At 31.9% G+C, this 22,734-nt stretch overlaps 8 protein-coding genes across 8 annotated transcripts; 4 read left to right on the plus strand and 4 right to left on the minus strand.

Annotated features, from left to right (window-relative positions):
• Positions 1–3,757: 3,757 nt before the first annotated feature.
• Positions 3,758–4,736, plus strand: BN7_2603 (NADH dehydrogenase [ubiquinone] 1 beta subcomplex subunit 7; the record flags this gene model as incomplete). Its single annotated transcript, XM_011276798.1, has 2 exons — positions 3,758–3,788; positions 4,510–4,736. 2 exons carry the CDS (start codon positions 3,758–3,760, stop codon positions 4,734–4,736), a joined length of 258 nt encoding a protein of 85 aa, XP_011275100.1.
• Positions 4,737–5,299: 563 nt separating this feature from the next.
• Positions 5,300–6,736, minus strand: BN7_2604 (uncharacterized protein; the record flags this gene model as incomplete). The annotated part of the gene is made up of 1 exon (XM_011276799.1): positions 5,300–6,736. One exon carries the CDS (start codon positions 6,734–6,736, stop codon positions 5,300–5,302), a length of 1,437 nt encoding a protein of 478 aa, XP_011275101.1.
• Positions 6,737–14,053: 7,317 nt separating this feature from the next.
• Positions 14,054–14,467, minus strand: BET3 (TRAPP complex core subunit BET3; the record flags this gene model as incomplete). The annotated part of the gene is made up of 1 exon (XM_011276800.1): positions 14,054–14,467. The coding sequence occupies one exon, from the start codon at positions 14,465–14,467 to the stop codon at positions 14,054–14,056; it is 414 nt and encodes a 137-aa protein (XP_011275102.1).
• Positions 14,468–14,929: 462 nt separating this feature from the next.
• ETT1 (Ett1p) lies at positions 14,930–16,258 on the minus strand (the record flags this gene model as incomplete). Its single annotated transcript, XM_011276801.1, has 1 exon — positions 14,930–16,258. The coding sequence occupies one exon, from the start codon at positions 16,256–16,258 to the stop codon at positions 14,930–14,932; it is 1,329 nt and encodes a 442-aa protein (XP_011275103.1).
• A 347-nt stretch (positions 16,259–16,605) lies between these two features.
• Positions 16,606–18,353, plus strand: MET1 (uroporphyrinogen-III C-methyltransferase; the record flags this gene model as incomplete). Its single annotated transcript, XM_011276802.1, has 2 exons — positions 16,606–17,032; positions 17,098–18,353. 2 exons carry the CDS (start codon positions 16,606–16,608, stop codon positions 18,351–18,353), a joined length of 1,683 nt encoding a protein of 560 aa, XP_011275104.1.
• Positions 18,354–18,543: 190 nt separating this feature from the next.
• BN7_2608 (uncharacterized protein) lies at positions 18,544–19,688 on the plus strand (the record flags this gene model as incomplete). Its single annotated transcript, XM_011276803.1, has 2 exons — positions 18,544–18,650; positions 18,731–19,688. 2 exons carry the CDS (start codon positions 18,544–18,546, stop codon positions 19,686–19,688), a joined length of 1,065 nt encoding a protein of 354 aa, XP_011275105.1.
• A 267-nt stretch (positions 19,689–19,955) lies between these two features.
• Positions 19,956–20,330, plus strand: TMC1 (Tmc1p; the record flags this gene model as incomplete). The annotated part of the gene is made up of 1 exon (XM_011276804.1): positions 19,956–20,330. One exon carries the CDS (start codon positions 19,956–19,958, stop codon positions 20,328–20,330), a length of 375 nt encoding a protein of 124 aa, XP_011275106.1.
• Positions 20,331–21,084: 754 nt separating this feature from the next.
• Positions 21,085–21,996, minus strand: DRE2 (electron carrier DRE2; the record flags this gene model as incomplete). The annotated part of the gene is made up of 1 exon (XM_011276805.1): positions 21,085–21,996. One exon carries the CDS (start codon positions 21,994–21,996, stop codon positions 21,085–21,087), a length of 912 nt encoding a protein of 303 aa, XP_011275107.1.
• Between the last annotated feature and the right edge of the window lie 738 nt (positions 21,997–22,734).

A 22,734-nucleotide genomic window follows, 5' to 3' on the forward strand; every position in this document is an offset into this window, starting at 1 on the left:
ACGCAAGATCAGTGTCTTAAATATGATGATTTGCTTGACCATATTTTCAATGCCTATATACCTTTCCATTCTTAACGTCTTTCTATTATACGTAGCTGGTATATATCTATAATAAGTCCGTATATTTTAGCTTCAGGGTACCTCAAAGACCAACGGCCTTATATACTGAATCGATTTCACATAGTAAAGCGCCAATTTTTTACGAATGTGGTTTGACGTGTGACCTCAATAATTACAAATGATTACATGCCAATAGATCTTAGCGTGATATGTATATGTTAAAGTTTCTTGTTTTCTCACCTCACAATATTACGCGCGCGTATTGTGTAGTACAGTGCAGCAGCTATATTGTAATTTGTAATTCTTAACCAAGGGTCACAGTCTCAGATCATGAATCATGATGAAGTTCGCCGTGAGAGTAAAAAACGCCGAATGTACTTCAAAGTAGCGAAATGCTGAATCTTACAAGTTATAACTTATAACTCTTTTCATCAACAATTTGTTGCATACGTATAGATTTGAAAGTGTTGGAAATTGCATGAAATTTTTTCCTGTCTACTATCATTTTAGGAAAGCGCGCAAAAGTTGACACAAACGGCTCAATAAACAATAATGCAGTGCGATGTTAGCCAATGATGAACTTTGTGTTATAGATTATACATGGGTAGAGTAGTTTTTTTGGCTGTTAAGATGCACAATACTGGTTGTTTTCAGCAGATTAAAATCAATAATTACTTGATGCTGCAATATATTATACATGGCTCAGAAGTTCCCTCAGCCAAATTGACGAGTATGTACTGTCTTGATGACCACCAAAGGCTAGTATATTTGTAAAACAACAGTACGACGTAGTGCGCATACTGCACCCGACCATCATGAGTAGTAGTATAAGCAAGTTGCAACTGAACAGTACTATTGACCTTTTTGGGACCTGAGGCGCCCGTGTCTCAAAAGTATTGTAAAGAAGCTTGTGTAGTGTTGATTTTGAGATCTCAGTACTAATTATCTATCTGTTTAAACCCCGAGCTGAACCCATATAGATACAAAAGTGCCTACAATATATCGTCTAGTATACACCAGAACAATACTACCATCAAGCTGAAGATATGATCAATCGAACGTATAGTCAATACTCAACTCATCATTAAATTTACCTTTAGTTAAGTACGGATTAAATGTTGATTTAGCTTCAGCGGAATTCTCCGAACGTTATATGCACAAAAACTTTATTTCAAGATCAAAGGTCCGCTAGATCTAGATCAAGTAAATATAGTAATTCAATATTTTGACCGTTTAAACATGACATTACACATGTAACAAGTTAACTACCTGTAATATATAGTCGATTATATAAGTTTTCTTGACCACTTTTCAGTTTAACAGTAAAAGTTATCAGATATATCAGCAGCTTGGGAAAAGGACGTACACATATTCGTAAACTTTCCAAGCGGATAATAAAATATTGGACATGCGGCATGTCATATTGATAATTTGAAGTATCTATATATATTTCAATTACGTTTCTTTTCCTAGAATTATGATTATACTTCTCAAACATCGAAGATTTATTAAATATAGCCATTCTCATGAAATCTAAGCTCTAACCGAACCTCAACATGAAGTACCTACGTCAGCTGTACAACGAAATGAAAGTGCAAGTTGCAAGTTTTGTAACTTGCTTCTAATCTTGATCAGGGAATAATCACACATCTAGTGTCTCAGAAGTGGAACACGCGCGCTGTAAGTTCTAAGACATAGTGAATGTTCTTTTGATGAATAAAACTGTTTTCTGAACTTCTAGAGAACCTGGGTGAAACTTCATAGAATTAGACGTCACGACTCACCATATAGAATAATTGAGTGATTCAAGTACAGGGATAATATTACAAGTTAAATAACGTTAATGTAACTGCCACAGGTTGAAGATCGTTCTCTCTCAAACTGCAATACTGTAACATACAAGACCTGCTACTAGTTTCAAAGCTAGACATGATATATTGCAATTTGCTATATTGCCCATTTAGTTTTAACTATAAACATCATGCTCTAAACCTTGGATTATAAACATGGGCACGATCAATTATGGTTAAGTCAATTTGATTGTTCAATACGTGAAATTTATCATATTTTGAACACCTGTATATAGTTTAAACTTAATTAATAGAAACTAGATGAGAAAAAATTGAGCAATTCCTCACAAAAGAAATGTGATAATTATAGATCATAGAACTTTCTATTGTTTCACCACTCGTATCTATCAGATCAAAAATTATATCTAAACCTGAGCAAGGGAAATGTGAGTTCATTATTCAGCAGTAAAGAAAAACTTGAAACTGCAGTTAAAAACTATATATTGTTCAAGCTTCAAAGTTCAGAGATCTATTTTGATAATTTTTGATCATATAACGCTTACTTTAACGCCATAGTATAACATTCTTATTTGTGTACAGCGCTTTGGAAAAAGTACGTGGAATATCTAGATGAAGGTCAGAACGAAAAATTAATTGTAGTTGTTACACAAACGTACCTTGGAACCAATGTGGTCGAACAATCAAACGTTCTCTATTCACTAACACATATACAAAACATACTACGGTACAAACAATGTTTATACGCATATATTAGGATATGGGGACCTATCATTTATGAAACATACCGGGCTCCGTCTTGACAGATAGCTTCTATACATGAACGATGTCTGGTAGTTTCTATAAGCTGTTCAGTTCTCAGTGCTCAGTACTCACTGCTTAATACATAAAGACTTTTCAATATTTGTAATATGAGCTTAAGTAAAAATCGTACCACTTTAATATTTTAAGACACTTTGCAGTATTAAATTATAGAGATCATAAGCCGAACATGAGATAAGAAGTGGAGTAAGCATTATATATTTTAATGGAAGCAGTGACGTTGTGTCCAGTGTCCACTGTCTAGTGAACAATGAATACCATACCAGCTGAATGTATACCTCTCTTTATAGCTCAGTACCTGGTTTCATCGTGATATAAGTCTGCCCGTTAAATATGTGGTTGAGCAAATATTAATTATAGGACTAAGTATAATAGTTAATACAACAGTTCCCAACTGATCAGGTAGACCGAAGAGGATATAATCACGAATCAAGTGAATCACAATAATGAGATCTATAGAACGAATAATCCAGATTTCAGTTTCATCTTCTCAGACAATTACACCATGTAACATAAAGTTGAAAATGAATAAAGATTTACAGTTCTCACTTTGATAGTATCTTCGTTGATAATCAGTATATATTGTTCATGAATGGATTTATCATATGCATGGAAGTTGGAACCCCAACTCTATAGTAAATTTGCTGTTCCATGAGGTTCGTTAAGAATTCTATTATATGAGCTAATTGAATACGATATTAATTACATAAAGTCATTTCATGTTAAACGTCCTTTTGAGCATCTTATGCAATTTTTCAAGACTATACCACATCCCAAAAGATAGATAAACTTCAAAAGCCATATATATAGTAATGTAATATAGATGTTCCAGGATATATATTATCTCTAATAACATAGTGGTCCCCATTTTGATCTTCATATTTTCTTTTTTCTAGATTGTACAAAGTTCAAACGGTTTTAGAACTTTTGAATACACCAGATATGAACAACAAACAAAACAAGCGCAGTTAAGCGGATTATAATATATAAATGCGCTTCTATGCCTTTCTATTAGCATTCTAGAAGGTTCAATATTGTTCATTTTTCACCAAAAACAGACAATATTGATGTCCGCTGAAACTTCTGTGGATCCATCAGGTATACTCAAGAGCCAAGGCTAAGTGAAGCGAGCTGAAACTCCAGAATTACCCGATAAAAGGGGAATGATAAGATGTTAGCTCTTCATTTCATACAGAAACATCATCTGATATTCATTAAATTGTTTGAATTATAACTTGAGTAGCCGTGGTTATATTGCATCATGAACGACTAACTTCTGAAGTAGCAGCTTTTTAAAGTAACGCTGAACTTAAAAAATAACAATCCAATTTCTGAGTAGTTCGTATAATCAAGACTTCGCTCACATGGAATTTCCAGATGCAGAATCCCTCATATGATTTTGAAAAAGGTTGTGAGAATACCAACTGGTGATTGATCCATTGTTTTAATATCTTTCTCAAATGTAATCCCCAAAGGTTCAGAATTCATCAAGTCTAATTTGACCAGTTGAAAATGTCAGCACAATTGTATTTTACATCCAGACACCAATTGTATAATCAACAAAAATCGAAATTTGAAGGTCAATTTACTTTGGGGGTAGTTTTGATGGTAAACTTCCAAGTAATCGAAACAAATTCATCAGATTTGGGTAACATTCTTTGAATTCTATCACAAGACAATTCATAATAAAATAGAATACATATATCTGAAATATGGCTGTCAAAGAGCTACCACAATTATGTGAGTTTATTATTGTTCATCCCTTAAAATTTACCCCATAGATCTTTGACTAACAAAAAGGTATAAGTATCTCACGAAGAGATGAGAGAAGCTAAAATTCCATTAGCATGGCGTGATAGATGTGCTGCTCTTTGGATACCTCTAGAGAAATGTCGCCGTGAAACTTATTTTCTTCCATGGAAATGTACACAGTTAAGACATGATTATGAGCAGTGTCAATATTTGGATTTTCAAAGAAGAGTCAAGGAAATGGATGAATTGAAGGAGTTGAAGGCTGCTAGAGACCGTGAAACAGCTGAAGAGTAAGCTATATGTCTATTTATTAATTCTATTTATTATTTATTTATTTATTTATTTTTTGGTTACAACTTACGTACCCTATTATTTATTAAGATACACATGATTATTTATCTATTATGGCCGTCATGTAGTCAAGCTTGTAAGTTGATACTTATATATGACAATTCCCAAGACTCACAAAAGTATTCCTGAATGAACTACAAGAAATCTCTTTATATTAATCTTCAACATATGTATATAACGATATATTCTTCTATTTAACCCAAAAACCTATAAACAAACTTAAATTACAATATGATAATATGATAATATATAAAAAAGAACTAAAACCAATATAAAACAATCTTTCAAGTACTTTAATTGCACTCAACAAAGAAATTTATAGAAAATTAATAATGAAATATAATGCACAATGAATCCAACAAATATATCAGATTATATATAACTGTATATATTAATTGAATTCCCAATTATTTTTGCCTTTCCAATGAACTAGAATAATACATATAACCTTACTCATAATATCATGATATAAAAATAAAATACCCATATAAATAATTTGAACATGCTCAACGATTTTGTTCGTGAACTGGTGGTGAGATTGGTGATAATATAACACCATTTTGTTGTTGCTGTTGTTGAGATGTTGGTTGTAAATGTTGTTGAGGATGGTGATGTGGAATTTGTTGAACAGGAGTTGGAGCACCAGAGCTTGGGTGTGAGATGAATCCTGTTGCGATACCTTGTGGATTCATTATTGGTTGAGCACCTGGTGGTAGAGAGATGACTCTTTGAGGTGGTTGGTTTGGTGTGAGTTGTTGATGTTGATGAGGATGAGGTGGTAATTGTTGAGAAATTGGAGCAGGACCTGGTTGTTGATGGAAAATTTGGTTTGGTGGTGGTAATAATTGAACTTGTTGTGGATGACCAAATGGGATAGAAGCTGGATGAGGTTGATGAGTTGGAATTTGATTTGGAATAGCTTGCTGATGGTGTTGATATGTATGCAATAACTGTGTATCATTAACAGAACTTCTTCTTTTGAAATGATTCTTTTTGATAATTTTATTAGAATTTATAGCATTTGCAGCAGCTTCTGGTCCATCTCTTTTCAAAATCTTAGCATGGAATAAACCACAAGCATTACAAAGAGTTCTTGCACCATTTGGTCCTTTTCTCCATTCTGGTGTTTCAGTTATACCACAACGTTGACAAAATAATTGAGGTTTCAACTTATTCTCTTGTTGAATCTTGGATAAACGGCGAGTATAATTTCTTTTTGGTTTAATTTGATGTTGTAAATGATGCTGAGGAGTAGTGGTATAATGAGGATATGGCTCAACAGAATGTGTAGCAGCAATGTAATAAGATGGTGTAATTGGTTGTTGTTGTGGAGGGAATTGATGATGTTGTGGGAATCCTGTTGGTTGAGGACCTTGTGGAGGAGGCGGAAGTTGATGAAACTGTTGTGGATAAGCAGGCACTTGTTGATATTGAGGAATTGGCTGTGGTGGTATTTGATATAATGTAGGTTGTTGGTGTTGAACAATTGGAGAAGAAACATTGGATTTCTTTTGCTCTTGATTTTGTTGTTCTTTAGTAAATATATCAGCAGCAAGACGTAGCTTATTTAATTCAGGGTCTGAATGGGCTCTTTGATTGTAAGTAAATGAAGGCGGACTTTGCTGAACATTTGAAGTTTGTTGTGGAGTAGTTTGTAGTTGAGGTCTTGGAGCTTCATTGTGGGAAATTGGATGTTGTAAAGAAGATGCTATAGAAGAGATTGATGGTAAACGAATCTTCTTTGGCTTTGTTTGATCTTCAGTATCAGAGTTATTGGTTGAAGCTCTGTCATTGGAGTTTTGGTGATGAGGACTTGGACTTGGACTTGCACCAGCTAACAATTGAGTCTTTTGATTAGATAGATTTTTTTCAGCCATGGAATAAGAAGAGGCATACGATGCTAAGTCTGAGTTATGAGATGTGATAGCAGCTAGCTTGATCATTTGCGACTCACAATAACAACTTTCTTTATATGAATGTGAATGTGAATGGTATGCTGAATCCGAGTCTTATAAGTGATTATGACAGGGATTTGAAGAAGGGGGAACTGTGTGAATTTATAAGAAGAGAACCAACTGTTGATGAGAAGATCTTGAGCTTGTTCTATGTGTAACGTATCTTGGATGGAGAGTGCTTGCACTTGGATCTGGGTATCAAACAAGAGATGAGATTGATGTATTTTATTAAAACAAGAAACAAAGCAAAAATTTGAAAATGAGCTTGATTAAGTTGAGATGAAATATGTGGGATGTCTCAGCGGTTTTATAACAAAGTTGATTTAAAGAACAAACCAAAGAATTAACAACCGAGATTTCGACATCTTATTATACCAAATCTCAAATCTGTCTTGTAACTGATTTCAACTTTTTTTTTTAGATACAAACAAAATAAAGTTAGGATTAGAATTTTGCAGCTTGAAGAAAATAGGTTCGCTAATCAATCTCACTTCTCTTATGCGCTGTATACTTCTAAAAATCAAATGCACACCGAATTGCATATAAGTACAGCTTTCTCTTCTTATCGATGTCGTGAATCAGAGAGTGGCCTTAATGACAAGTACCAGTGTGAATCACCATAGAAAGGCATCAAATTTAACATTTTTGCAGTCTGCGGGAATGCACCTTGATGTACCTCAGATACATGATGCATAACTTTTAAGTTATTCTTGAATGTGGCCTTACCTGAACATTTTAACAAACCCTCTCTGGCAGGATGCATTAGGGATGTGGGAAATATGCAGATGTCGTTCTCGAACCGTCCATCTTGCAACTTTGAACTTTGTGAAATCTTTCGTTAGGTGGGATCTGGTCAAGGCAGATCTGATTTTTAGTTGAATTTCCAGTTTTTTTTTTTTAAGCACTGAATCTAGCAATTGTTTAAAACTGAGCCGATGGGCATCTTGCCATATCTTCGAAGAAAATTAGGCGGATATTGTTTTCTTCCCAGGGGGACCGCCACCTGCTCAGTGCTCGCCTAATGTCAACTTGCAAGCCGTGTGGAGGAGGAGATTTTTGTTTTAAACTTAGTTCTAATCAGCCTAAATCTACACACTGGGGCAGAAAACTTGAATTAGTGGTACGTTTCGCGTGCCATTTTCATATATTATGGGTTGATCAGATACATGAATTACATAGATTCTGATTCAAGATTAGAGTTTATGCTTACTCAAGTTATTAATATTATATCTCTCAAGTTTGATTCACGTTTCTACTTGTGGTTCCATCTGGTTTGAAAACAGCGGAGTATAAGTGCCCAATCTTGCGATTGAAACTGTTTAAGGGTCATCAATTAATTATCTCAACTCGTTTAGGAGTGTTTAAGGGTGCAGTGTCTGAGAGTTACAAACATACAATTCAAGAGAAATTATAAAGTACCTCAATTTCCACTATTATGCGGTATAATTTAGAGAAGCTCAAGAGTCAATATCATTTACTAAATTGTACAGTATAGCTCTGGTCGTCAACCATTTAGATGTGTCTTGGACATCTTCTGATACACTGTGAAATAGGTAGGTCAGCTTGCTAGGTATGGTTCTCACAATCTGATTACATTCATAATATCGTAAGATTATTGAACAGACCAACTTTAATATCTACTAGCGAATTCTTCCTATTAATCTTTTCTAACATTCTAACATGTCATGTGAATCTAGTATATAATTTTACTGGCTAGCGAGATCATGGTTTATGGTCATTCCTGATGAATCATGATTCAAATTTCGATCACAGTGTATAACTTTCGCTCACACTAGCTTTAGCTGATGGATATTCGTAGCACCTATCATTATATCAAGTTTAAAATAGCTTATAAGCATAGGTGTTTATTAAAGATGTTAAGCGCCTTCTCTAATAAATTGTGACATATGTAAGTTATCTAGATACGTATATGAGATCTCTTATATTCATGTAGCTCTCCATTACATTATTTATTAGAATTTTTGAACGCCTTAGCTGCTATCAAGCTTCAAAATTAAACCGTACCAGAGCTTGATATATTAACCAAATTGCTCGTAATTATATGTACTAGCTGATCTTGTACACCTAGAAAGTACGAGCGGAATTAGATTCAGAGCTTGTAAGCTGATCATCACGTCGTTTTTATGATAAATTATACACAGATGATATGTAAAAGGATGAATGCTAGGCCTAATGTCGACAAAGTAAGCTATATACAACATTTTCTCAGATATGGGTATATTGAATTACACCGACCATTTGAAGCTGATCAATATATAAAAATTATCTTTTTACCAAAGATCTAAACTACTAGTATTTGATGGTGGTATATAGTGTAACCAAGCCACAACTAACTCCTTTTATATATAAAGGGCTGAAATATATAGACGCGTAAATATAGTATATGATATTTGAAGATCTCAATGTCACTTAATGAACATCGATTTACAGACGTAAATGGTCCCTTGTTTATCTCAGACATCATTTTGTTACACATATATTTTAAATTGAAGTACAAGCTGTAGATTATCAAAGCGAGATCTATTACGTCTTTGATACTCAGTATACCAATTTGGTTAAAAGCACGCTTTGACCCGAAATGGATGATTTAATGAATATATATTAGGATTCCTTCATGATAATTAACCTACCAGCTAGATTTAGGTTGTCTAAGCTAGTCACACATGTCTTTAATTGATTAGCTTAACATCCTGTCCAATTATAGTTTTTCATAAATGGACTAATAACTAGTTGCTAGCGACACCAATATGATCTAATTTTACCAGTCGTAAATACAGTTGCAAGTTAATATAAGTAAGTATACGGGGACCAGCTGGTCGACTAAGACTGACTTGCTATAACTCTAACCAAGATTTCTGCTCTTTAAAGATTAACTCCAACTAAATCATGCACATAATATTTGCTCAAATATGGCCAATTTCAAGATATAAGTACTTCAACTTTGAATCTCATAAACCAGATTTTGACTTGGTACGTACATGGAGTTTAGCAATGTCAATTTGACACATCAGCTATAGTTGTATAACAAGTAATACGTCTGAAATTGACAATTACGTCGTGGTAGACTCACAGCCTTGTCTAATATAAACTTGATAAGTACCAGATATAGTTCAGACAACTTCTTAGAGCTTAATCAGCAGCTAAGAGTGACTATAACAGAAGAAATCCAGCAGCCAATTCCATGTGGGTATAATAGATTCTGAAATTTCATGTTTATACCGGCAGAGTATACTACCATATTCTAGTAATATAATAGTGTACTAGTGATATAGTTTTAGGATCAGTAGCTCCAGCCTAGACTTCAAACGACGTATAGTACTACATATCTAGTCTGGAGCTAATTTCATATGTAAGATTAATGATAAAGGGGGTTCGGTACTTGGGTCCCTGGACAACCTGAAATATCAAAACCTGATAATCTGGTTGAATTAATTATAGCTTTGTTTGGGTAGAGTATAAGGATATTATCTAGGTAGTAAGTTAATTTATTGATTCATTGATACTGGGTGTCAAGTCATATACAATTAGCTCATAAATGCGCTGTATCTCGCTTAAACCATTATAGTATAATTATACCCGCGTGAATAGGTCAATCCGGAATTAAAAGGATATTGGTGAACTAATTTCTATTGGGCCCAGTTAAAGTACTAATTGTATAAATTACTAGATTAAATTGATTATAACTGATCGCAATATATTTGTATGGGTTAATCCAGATGACTTAGTATTTCTTGCTCTCAATTTTCAAGGGCAGTAGTCAAAAGTAAATACCATATAGCCTTAGGGTACACGTCTTCGTCCTCCTACTTCAGTTGCCATGTTACTTGCGTGTTTGACAGGGATCTGCAAAGACCTTTCAAATTTTAGCCTCACTTTCAACTAGCACTTTTAACACTAAATACGTATAAATACAGTCCAGAATGCTTATGCTGTATAAGTAATCAGATCAGGAGATCCTTAAGTATCTCAGCTAAAGCATGGAGTGCTATACTCGAACAACGCTTCCAATAATTCTATCGTTGAGCTGATCTTAAATTAGCTAGGAGCTTATGCATATAGTTATTGAGATTCGAGATCATGATAATAGAGGTTTGACTGAAGAGTCAAGACGGCCAGATCAGATCGAATTGAATATAACATCATGACATGTATAGCAGTTGTAAGGCAGTAGCGCTTGTAACTACTACTAACGGAGCCGGTGTTCTATAATATTTTAGTCTATGATACTATAATATCAAGGTACTCTACGATCAGGACAGCTTACGATCACCATGCAATATAATTTTGAAGCCTTAATACAATCGTATTTAATCAGGATTCAGTTATATATACGTCTAGTAGTATATAGCTTAGTCTATTTTATCTATATTAGATCTACTATATAGCTAAACTTCGAATAACATACGAGTCACGACGTTGCGCTATCTCATTTGGGGCTAAATTGGATCAGGAAATAGTAAACATATATATTGTTCAGTATACGTACGTTATACAGACGTCCATATATCACACGCTTCAATTCAAATCAACTCGTCAAAACTTATAATTGAAACATTTATCACATTGATATGCCTTATGCTGGCACTGTCGTATATGTACATCGTGTTAGTTAGTTATATAACCGTTGATACATGTAGTACTAATTTTGATTGATTTTTGAGATGATGTAAACGTTTGGGGGAAGTTTTTGCACTCTTACTAGAACTCTGATCATATATATGCAAAAAGTGTTATAATTGTGTTGTAGGAATACTTGATTTAATGATCTTGCAGTTAGGTCGCCTAGCTTATAATTACTTAATATAAATTTTCCCAAGTTGAACCGTTGAACGTTATAGCTGCTTTTAGCATTAAACTCTAATATGCCTTGATTAATCAAGTCTTTTATAGAAGAGTTCATAAATCCAATACTATTCTATAATAAACTATATTAAGCTGTATGTTAGTACGTTAACAAGCTCATGCCCAAGCTCTTCGAAATTATAAGCAGCTTAAGCTAATAAAACTACAAAATGGTCACTTAATAATGCTAATATACCGATCCCATCGGAAACATGCATGTGCTTTAGAAGTAAATTGATGTAGCATCTGAATGAGATTGTGGGTATACGTAGACTAGGTATATGTATCTACACTCAAGAGTCAATATGTATCACCATGAAACAATATACAGTTTTATGAACACAATTTAAAGCCAGTGGTGTGAAAGTTGGCTCAAATTATGGACAGAATTTCAAAGTACTTGGTGATTGGCTTTGACTTAGTTCGATCAACAGTTGTGTTTTAGGCTGAAACAATATATTATGATACACACGTCTAGCTCTGAGAATTTATGACTGATTCGATCTCACCTCCAAGTTTCAAAATAATCAATATATAGTGGATTTGAGCTTTGTGATGGGCGTTAAAGGAAGGCTGTGATAGAGTATATACGATCCTAGCTGCTCAATACAACCGCTATGTACAACTTAATCTTAAGTTTAATTAATGAGCGACGTGTAAACTTCTCATGCACACGCGGGTTTAACATAAGCTCCATATAATATAGTGTAGCACGTAGTACTATATAATTTTATTCAAATGGCAATTTTTGAGTAACTTAAGGCATATTTAGAGTAACTTAGGGCAGTGGTTTACGCAAAACATAAATGGGAATTTTCGTAACGAATCGGTATACGGTCGATGATTATTATTAGCGTGCATGCTGGCATTTGCAAAGAATGCTCCAGGTGTTAAATTACCAAGATGATTTTAAGAGGGGCTACATAATATTCGTCCTAGCTAAATCGATCAATGATTTACTAGTTTATAAGCTATGTTAAGTGCTTAAATTGAGATCAGAGATCAGTAGGCTTGTTCATGGTGTTGAAATATCTACTAATTTCGGCATTCCAAAGCTCAAGCTTGTGGAGAAGCCTAAACACTACACAATAGTACTAGCTTAATATATACCTTAGAGGCACTTCACATATTTAAAGCACTTGTGGCTGGGGCCTACCTAGTACCTAGCACCTAGTAATACCCTTTTAATTTGTACTTAAGGCGACAAAGTTTAACTTTAAAGATACGAATTACACTCCATCTCGATTTCGGATTCTTCAAATCTTGCTTATTATCAAGAGATCAGATTGCAGATCTCGAATAGTTCAGAACTAGTCAAAATATTTATCAAGTGGGTTGAGCTTTGATGATCTGTTTGATTATCGATGTGGGTCTTCAACCATAAAACGCACTCATTCAATCAGAAGTTAGAGCGTACAATAGTCTAATATATGTGAAAGCTGCTTTATTTAAGTAGTTTATAGTTGTAAGTTGTTATCACAATTGCATTCTGTTAGACCTTGGCTGCCTCTAAAGGAGAAGATTATATATAGGGATGTTTAACATCAAAGGATCGTCAAAAATAAGGCTGACTAGAAACATAGACAGTCTGTGTACGCCTAAATCTTGACTAAAAACTACCGGGATAAGGTTCCACGTCCTCGTATACAATAAAATAAACCAGTATTAAAGTATCTACAGCTTATTATCGCTTGCTAAAGTTTAAATGATTTGTTCCTAAGAGTTCTTTCAATTAACATGTTGAACTTTGAAACAAGAAGAATCACAAGTTTATCCCATTTAAGACATCACGTATAGTGTTCCGCGGTTAATTAATTAAATAATTATCAATCAGATGAATCTGTTATGTCTAGAACACACTGAGATTATATAGCTGATGCCTCCAGACTCCAGATCTAAATGTCATTTGTAGTGTATCTGACCAGAAATTTTTATAGCATAAAACATATTCAATTTTTGTGAACGTCAAAAGTACTATTTATCGCCAGGGACACTTTATCAATATGATCAGGGATATTGTGATCGTCTAACCACTTTATATATTGATCCATATGAGTGTATAATTCCTTTATAGCCAGCATAACCCAAAATGACTGATTTACAAATACAATCGATTTGAAACAGTAAGGGTTACTCAAACTGTATCAGTACCTACCTTATCTAAAAATAAAAAAAAATGGGTAATATAAAAACTATATGCTGATTTTCAGACATCATATAACAGTTAGAAAGCATATCTGTTAGACAATTGATACACATAATAATGTAGCTACTAAGAAGGTAGACAAAAATCAGGTTGAATAGCTCAAAAAGTTCCAATGTATATGTGTCACTTTATCAAAACATTAATACAGGTAAGACCTCAAACCAAAAAAAAAAACCTAAAACTCATAATATAATGATGTACATCTATACAGTACAACATGAAAAATATCCCCTTTTTCAATCTTCACCAGCTGGGATTTCATCTTTCAATATTTTGTTTAATTTTAATCTCAATTCAGTTGTAGCATCACCTCTTAATACATCACTAACAAAAAAAACATCAACATCTAATTGAACCATTTCTAAAGCACCTTTTAAAACACCAACAAGAACATTTGAATACCATAATTCTTTATTTGATTTCCCATCATCTGGTAATTCAACAAATTCAGCTAATGGATTTTCTTCTATTATTAAACTAAAAGTTTTACCGTCACTAGTCCAATTCGTTATAGTTGGTATAATATTAAGGAAAATTTTAAATCCAATTTTTGAAATAACTTCAGCAGTTTCTTTAAAAGATACACAACGTCCTGTACCTGTTTTAGCTAAAAAATCTTCTATAAGCCTTATCCCTATACTATATCCCATTCTCTCTAGTTGTTGATTGACCTTAAAATAGTCTCCTGAATAGTCACGTACTAATTGTGCTACTACTGAACCATAAGTTAATGTAAATAATTCAGAATTCTACCAATATTGTTTGTTAGCTTGTATTTCTTTTTGATCTCATTAAAAGCATTGAAAAGGGCCTATACTCACAACTTTGTCCACTCTATTCTTCCATATATCATCACTGGCAACTCTAATTGTTTTACTCATCTTGTGTTTTAATAATGATCGTTTGTTTTGAGTCGTCTTTATAATACTTCTCCTTTCGTGTTCAAAATTATAATTGACGTTTTTTTCAATTTTGATCAAAATAATCAACACGGTTAGGGAAACATCATAATAAACTACGTCAAAATTTAAAATTTTATATCAACTTCATTCATCATCATCTATATATTTTTATTATTAAATAGTAATATATACTATATTATAAGTTTATATCTATTCATCGTTTAATAAGTTATCCAAGATTTTTTGGTATTTACCATTGGTTGCATTATTAGCTCTTCTTAATTTTTTTTCTGCAATTTCATAATTTGATTCTTGTTCTTTACTTTCATAATCATAAAGATTACCTAAACCAATGATAGCTTCGGCAACATCAACCCAAGTTTGTGGTTCTTCTTCATCTTCAGCTTTTTCTAAATAAGTGATTGCCTTTTTGGTATATTCAATAGCTTCTTGTTGTGCATCTTTTGCTGAATAACCTTCAATAACCAAGTCATCTTCAACTTCTGAATCATAAGTTATAGTGGTAAATATTTGTGATGGTTTTTCTGAAGCTTGTAAAAATAATTTCCCAATTTCTTGAAATGTAGATTTAAAAAATTCTAATTTTTGTAATTCTGAAAGTTTTAATTCTTTTTCATTCTTGGTTTTCAATTCTTCAAATTTTGAAATTATATTTAATCCAAATGTTTCACCATGTTTAATTAACCATTTAAAATATTCATCATGTTTGTTACGTAATTTATATAATGGATGTTTTTTGGATAATTTAATTTCTTGATCTTCTTCATCTTCTTCAGCATCTGAATCTAAACCTTCTGCAATATCTTCTTTACCAAAATTTTGTACAATATCTAATAAATCATCTAAAGCTTTCAAGATTTCAAAAGTATTTATATCTAATAATTCAAATTTTTTAGATTCTTTAACAATAGTTTCAGCTTCTTCATAATTTTTCAAAGCTTCATCCAAGATTTTGGTTAAATTTAATTTATCTTCAGATTGTAAATCTAATTTAGAAATATATTCTAATGGGATTCTACTTATTAAGATACGACTTTTAGCAAATTTTAATTCAATAGAATTTGGATAAGTTTCTTGACCTAATTCAATTCTTTCTAAAGCAGCTTCAAAATAATCTTTTATAGTTTTCCCATCAGTTTCATCATCTGTATGGAAAACAGCTAATTCACTTAGGGAAATAGCATAAATAGAATGGAATTCTGCAGGTAATTTATTATCATCTTTTTGATTTCTTAATAAACGATCACATTCATGAACAATACCATTTATAACTAATTCATTATCTCTTTCAGAGTTGATGAATGTATTCCATAGACCTTTCAATTGTGCTAATTCATCATCAGCATCAACTTCTTCAGTTAATTCCACAGTGATTTCATTAGATTTTGGTTGTGGGATATTTGAATCTTCTTCAGCTTCATTTTTTTTATTAATTTTATTATCAACTTCTGGAGTTTCAGATTTTTGTTTCTTTCTTTGTTTAGCAGCTTTACCCAAGCCCAATGTTCTTTTAGCCATGATGTAGTTCCTCGAGTATACTTTTGATGAGTAACAAAGTTCTAATTTCAACAAAAGAATTAAACGATGAATAATAGCCTGATGTATAATATTAAAATATGTCAAAAATTTTATTATCACCTTATGAAAAAGATTGTCAGGTGACCGAAAACGTGACTTTTCACTTAGATAATCACGGGCTTTGCGGGCTTTGAATGCGGTTTACTAGCCACAGAATCGCACGTGACTTTGGCTGATAATGAAATATTTTATTATCAGTGGGTATTAAATATATTGATTTGTATTTAAATTGTTTAGTTTCTTTGTTATTTTATTTGATTGTTTATTGAGATCATAATAATCAAATAATGTTAGCATCACTCAACTCCAAGGACGAAGTTCATCTCTTTGTTGGTGTATCCGGTCTTACTTATACAAGAGTTCAATCTACATTGGCCAATGAAGCACATCCAATAATCATCACAAATGATTCAAATCAAAGCATACCCACAAATTTAAAATATTTGATACAAGATAAAAAAATCCCATTAATTGAAAGACAATTTAATATTGAAACTGATTTATTAACTTTAGGTAGATCAAAAGTTGGTAATATTGTGGATAAATTATTTGTTAATTTACCTTCATCAAAATCTATATTAAAAGAACAAATTTTTGAAAAATGTCAAATTTATAGAATACCCATTAATACAACTGATTCACCAGAATTCTCTACATTCACATTATTATCAACTTATCAAGATGGTGATTTCCAATTAGGGTTAACTACTTCAGGTAAAGGATGTAAATTAGCAAATAGAATTAAAAGAGAAATTGTATCAAATTTACCAAAAATTTAGGTAAAGTTTGTGAAACTGTTGGTGAATTAAGAACAAGAATTCAAGAAGAAGATCGTTTAAAATTAGCAGAATTATATAAAGAAGATTATGAAAAATTAATTGAAATGGAAATTGGTGAACATGAAGAAGATTCAATTCAAAATTCAAAATTAAATACATTTGTTAGTGAATTTAATATGACTGAATCACAAAAGAAATTACAAAGATCAAGATGGTTATCACAAGTTGTTGAATATTATCCATTCAGTAAATTAGCTTCATTATCAATTGATGATTTATCTTCTGCTTATCATACATCAACTGAAACAAAATTAACTCCATCAGAATCATCAAATTCAACCACAAGATCAGAATCAACTCAACAATCAAAACAACAAAGTTTAAACCCAACAGATCAAGATTCAAATACACCAACAACAGATGTAATTGAAAAAGAAATCACACAAGATGTTTCCAAAAAGGGTACTATATCATTAGTCGGTTCAGGTCCAGGTTCAATTTCATTATTAACTTTAGGTGCTCTTTCAGAAATTAATACAGCAGATATAATACTTGCAGATAAATTAGTTCCGCAACAAGTTTTAGATTTAATCCCTATCAAAACTGAAAAATTCATTGCACGTAAATTCCCAGGTAATGCAGAAGCTGCACAAGAAGAATTATTAAATATTGGATTAGAATCACTTAAACAAGGTAAAAAAGTTGTTAGATTAAAACAAGGTGATCCATATATTTTTGGACGTGGTGGTGAAGAATATTTATTTTTTGATAAACATGGATATAAACCAATTGTATTACCAGGTATAACATCTGCATTATCATCAACTGTCAATTCAAACATCACTGCAACTCAAAGAGATGTTGCAGATCAAGTATTGATATGTACAGGTACTGGTAGACGTGGAGTTTTACCAAACTTACCAGAATTTGTTGAAACAAGAACAACAATTTTTTTAATGTCATTACATAGAATTTCAGATCTTGTACCTGCTTTAATTTCAAAAGGATGGGATCCAAAAGTCCCAGCTTGTATAGTGGAAAGATCTTCATGTCCAGATCAAAGAGTTACAAGAACTAGATTAGAAGATCTTGTTGATGCAGTGGAAGCTATTGGTTCAAGACCTCCAGGTTTATTAGTTATTGGTCATGCATGTCAAGTGCTTAATAAACCATTAACTGAAAGATGGATTGTTGAAGAAGGTGCTGAAGTTGGTGAATCAAATATCGGGAATATTTTGAGCACTTTGAAGGCATAAAATAAACACATGTATTTATAGATAATTTAATATACTAATATTCTTTGTTCTATTGTAGTAGTACTCACAGTATCACTGATAAGGAAACATTCGCGATCTCAATTTCTCCCTTTAACCAAAATAAACAAAACTTCACCAACTAACCAATCGTATTCATAGACTATAAACTCAACCAATAGACCAAAGCAAAATGTTTACTCGAGCAATCAGAACACAGGTACTCAGACCAATCACAAGATCTTTTCATTCTTCAATTCCATTGAGAGTTCAAGCCCATGAAGCTGGGTTTGTCTTTGAGTAAGTATAATTCTTATCATTAAGATCTTGAATCCCAAAGAAGCCCGAGAAACAGATACTAACCAGGAAAATGTTTATAGTATGGATGGTGTTCTTGTTAAAGGTAAAAAAGCTATTCCAGGGGCACGTGAAGCATTACAATTATTACAAGATAGAAACATAGCATGGATATTAATGACAAATGGTGGTGGAGTTAGTGAAAAGCAAAGAGCTGAATTTTTAAGTGAAGAATTAGATTTAGATATTGATATATCACAAATTGTTCAAAGTCATACTCCATTAGTCACATTAGCAAATAAAGAGAATCAACGAGTCCTTGTTGTTGGTGGTGATGGTGATAAAAGTCGTAAAGTTGCTGAAGAATATGGATTTGGTGAAGTTGTTATCCCTGCAGATTATGTTAAAACTATACCATCAATTTGGCCTTTTAATGATAAAGAACTGCTATCAAGTGGTAAAATCATACCAGGTATTGATGAGAAAAAAATTGATACTATAATGATTTTCAATGATCCAAGAGATTTAGGTACAGATTTACAAGTTATATTTGATATTTTAGAACAAGATCCTTCAACACCAGTAATTTTTTCAAATAATGATTGGGTTTGGGCAAATGAATATTCTAAACCAAGATTTGGTCAAGGTTTACCAAGATTTATAATTGAACAAGTTTATCAAGAAATTTATGCTAAAGAATTAAATAGAACCATATTGGGTAAACCAACAAAAGTTGCATATGATTATGCTCATCATATATTAATCAATAGATCAATTGAATTAAATAAAATTACACATTTGAAACCATCAAATTTAGCATTGGGACAAGAAATTACTGAATCACATGTTAAACAAGTATTTATGGTTGGTGATAATCCAGCTTCAGATATCATTGGAGGGTTTAACTATGGTTGGAACACTGCATTAGTCAAGACTGGTGTTTATAAAGATGGTGATAAGTTACCAGTGACACCAACAATCATAGCTAAGGATGTTTATGAAGCTGTTCATGGAGGAATCAAGCATTTAGGATTACTTTGAGAGAACCCATTTTCACTGAGAATATTCTAGATTCATAATACATATACTTCTCTGAGTTCAATTTGTATTTCCGTATTATATTATGACGCATTTCTTTTATTATTCGCGCAGTTTCTATTTTCTGTTTATGTCACCGAGAAATCTCAAATCATATAAAAATGAGAAATTCCACATTTCTAAAATAACACACTTTAATATTTTAAATTTGCCATCAAGAATTTTATTTTGAATAGAATACAAAGTACAATCACTAAAGCAAGCATAACAATGAGTCAAACAACAAGTCAACCATCTTCACAAGTTCCTGCTCCGGCAAGTTCTCAAGAACCAGTACAACAATCTCAAGAATCTATTAATAATGAATCTCAAATTCAACAAGAATTAAAAGAATCTACACCATCAACAACACCGTCTAAAATTACAAAACCAAAAAAGAAATCTAAAAAATTATGTCAATATAAACAATGTACAAATCAACATTCCATTATTGGTGATTGTCAGTTTTGTGTTAAGAAATTTTGTACAACACATCGTCTTTTAGAAGCACATGATTGTGAACATTATAGAGAAGTTAAAAATGAATATCATGAAAGAAATGCTAAATTATTACAATCCCAACAAACCGTTGTCTCTAAAGTCTGAGTCTGAGAGCCACTTTGAGAGTGGTTTTTATCTTGTTTGTTTTCTTTGAATTCTAGTAAGGGGGTTTCTGTTTATTATGGTGGCGAAATTATGTCCGATAAGATAACACCATAATTTTATTAGCTGGATTTTAAGAAAATGACATGAAATTTATGAATTATTACGAAATTTTTATACAACAACAACAACAACAACATTATATCATCTTTAGTTTTTCACATATTCTTTTCATGGGAGGTTACATTTACATTTTTTAATTTTGGTTAATATTTACATTTTTTACTTTTTACTTTTACTTTTTACTCTTCACATATTGTGCATCTACAACTTTATAGATCATGTTGAACATGACTGTTCTATAAGTTGATCATGACGGTGTTTCATCTTTTTATCATTATATTATATCCCATCACATGTCATGATGTTTAATACAGCATCTTATATATTATATATACACTATAATACCATCAATAGAAGTTGTTTTATCAGAATATATATATCATTGTAGTTCTACATCTTTGCAATATTAAATAAATATAATTATAATTATACAAAATGTTGAATAAACAACTGTCTTATTGAAAACCAAAGAAAAAAAAATCCCAAAATACAAAATACAAAATGCATATACTATAAATACCTCTAAAATGACCTGATCTCTTTTTTTTTTTGTTGTCTTGTTTAAACATCCATGTTCAATCCAGATCTAACCACCAAAATAAACAATATAAATAAATCCCTAGATTCAAATAACTTATAAATCATCATCAATACTACTTAAATTAATAGCTTGACCTGGTTTAAAAGCCGGTAATCCTAAAAATGGACATCCTGAACATCTAAATGCATCACCTAATGAACATGAACCACATCCACCAGTTTTACCTTCCACAGTAAAATCAATTTCTGTTAATTCTTTTGCACTAAATTGAATTTTTGGTTTCTCAACTTCTTTTGGTGATTCTTCTTCACCATTAAAACTAAAAGCTTCTTTTTCTGCTAAACCACATGTACAATCTTTACATGCTTTTCTTCTTTTTGGTCCATTTTCATTTGATGGTTCTCTTAAACATATAATTGAACTTGTATTCAATAAATTTGATTCAATTAATTCATCTTCATTAATTAATTCATCATCAGATTCAGAATCATCACTAAAATATCTTAATTTTTTATCAGTTTGATCAATTGGAACTGGTGATAATTCTGGAATTGAAGGTGATGGTGATGGAGATTTTGGTGTAATTGGTTCTTCAATTTGAACACCTAATGGTACAGTATTTGATGATGTTGATTCAATTGGTTTTTTAGCTAATCTTTTGAACTTTAATCCAGATAATTTTTTTTTACCTGTTGTTGATGTTGATGAGGTTGAACCTTCTTTTTTCAATGTGATTGGAACTGCAGATGATAATTTTAATGATTGTTTAATTGCAGGATGATTAGGTACGATATCAGTATCACCTTTTGGATTTAAATAATAAATAAAATCATAATGATTTGGTATTAATTCAACATTACCCAATACAATATTTGATAATAAAAATTGATCAATTTTTTCACATGAATGATTTAAATTTATTTCTTGTTTTTTATTTATAATTATTGATTCAGCTTCTGGTAAAGCAACAAAATTATGATTTAAAATTAATAAAACGGTTGACATTTTTGTTGTGTTGTTGTTGTGTTGTATTTTTTTGAACTCTTTTGTCTTTTGCTTTCTCGCGTTAAAATATCAGGTAGAATTCACACCTGTGATGTTATGAAACTTTGAAAATTTGTTGATAAAAATGAGCTAATAATCTAAAAGCTATGATGTTATATTTGTATGAACTTGAATTCTCTTGAATCCTTATGAAACTTGAACGTATTCAATTCTTTTTAAATAAAACCTTTTAATTGTTGTTGAATAAATTAATGAGTATAAATTTGATTTCTAATTTGACTTTTTTTCTTTATGCCAATTTTTTTCTTTTCTTTAAAATTACTAATAATTTTCTTTTTCAAAGGCCGATTTTGTAAATTGGTGAATGTCCGGGTAAATTCAAAGCCACAGTGCTGGTGATTATGTCAGAAAGTAGTAATCAGTATAACCAATATAAAGTAATAGCCAATAACAAGTGAGTATAATATGACTATGAGTGGTATAATGTTAATAAGCAGTATTTGATGTTTGATTGTATCTTTTTATAAGTTAAATATTGTTATATATGTCTATGTTGTTATGGTGGAGACTGGGTTATATATACCTAATTGAACAATCAGTTCACTTATCATGCTGACCAATATCCAATATATCCTCCACTTTGTCAACAAAGCAAGACTCAGAGACAGTCAAGGATTACTTTTGGATTACCAATTACCAATTGATTACACAATGATTACACCATTTGTTATCTTAAAG

The sequence above is a fragment of the Wickerhamomyces ciferrii genome, contig 00065, assembly GCF_000313485.1.
Source record: "Wickerhamomyces ciferrii WGS project CAIF00000000 data, strain NRRL Y-1031 F-60-10, contig 00065, whole genome shotgun sequence".
Lineage (NCBI taxonomy): Eukaryota > Fungi > Ascomycota > Saccharomycetes > Phaffomycetales > Wickerhamomycetaceae > Hansenula > Hansenula ciferrii.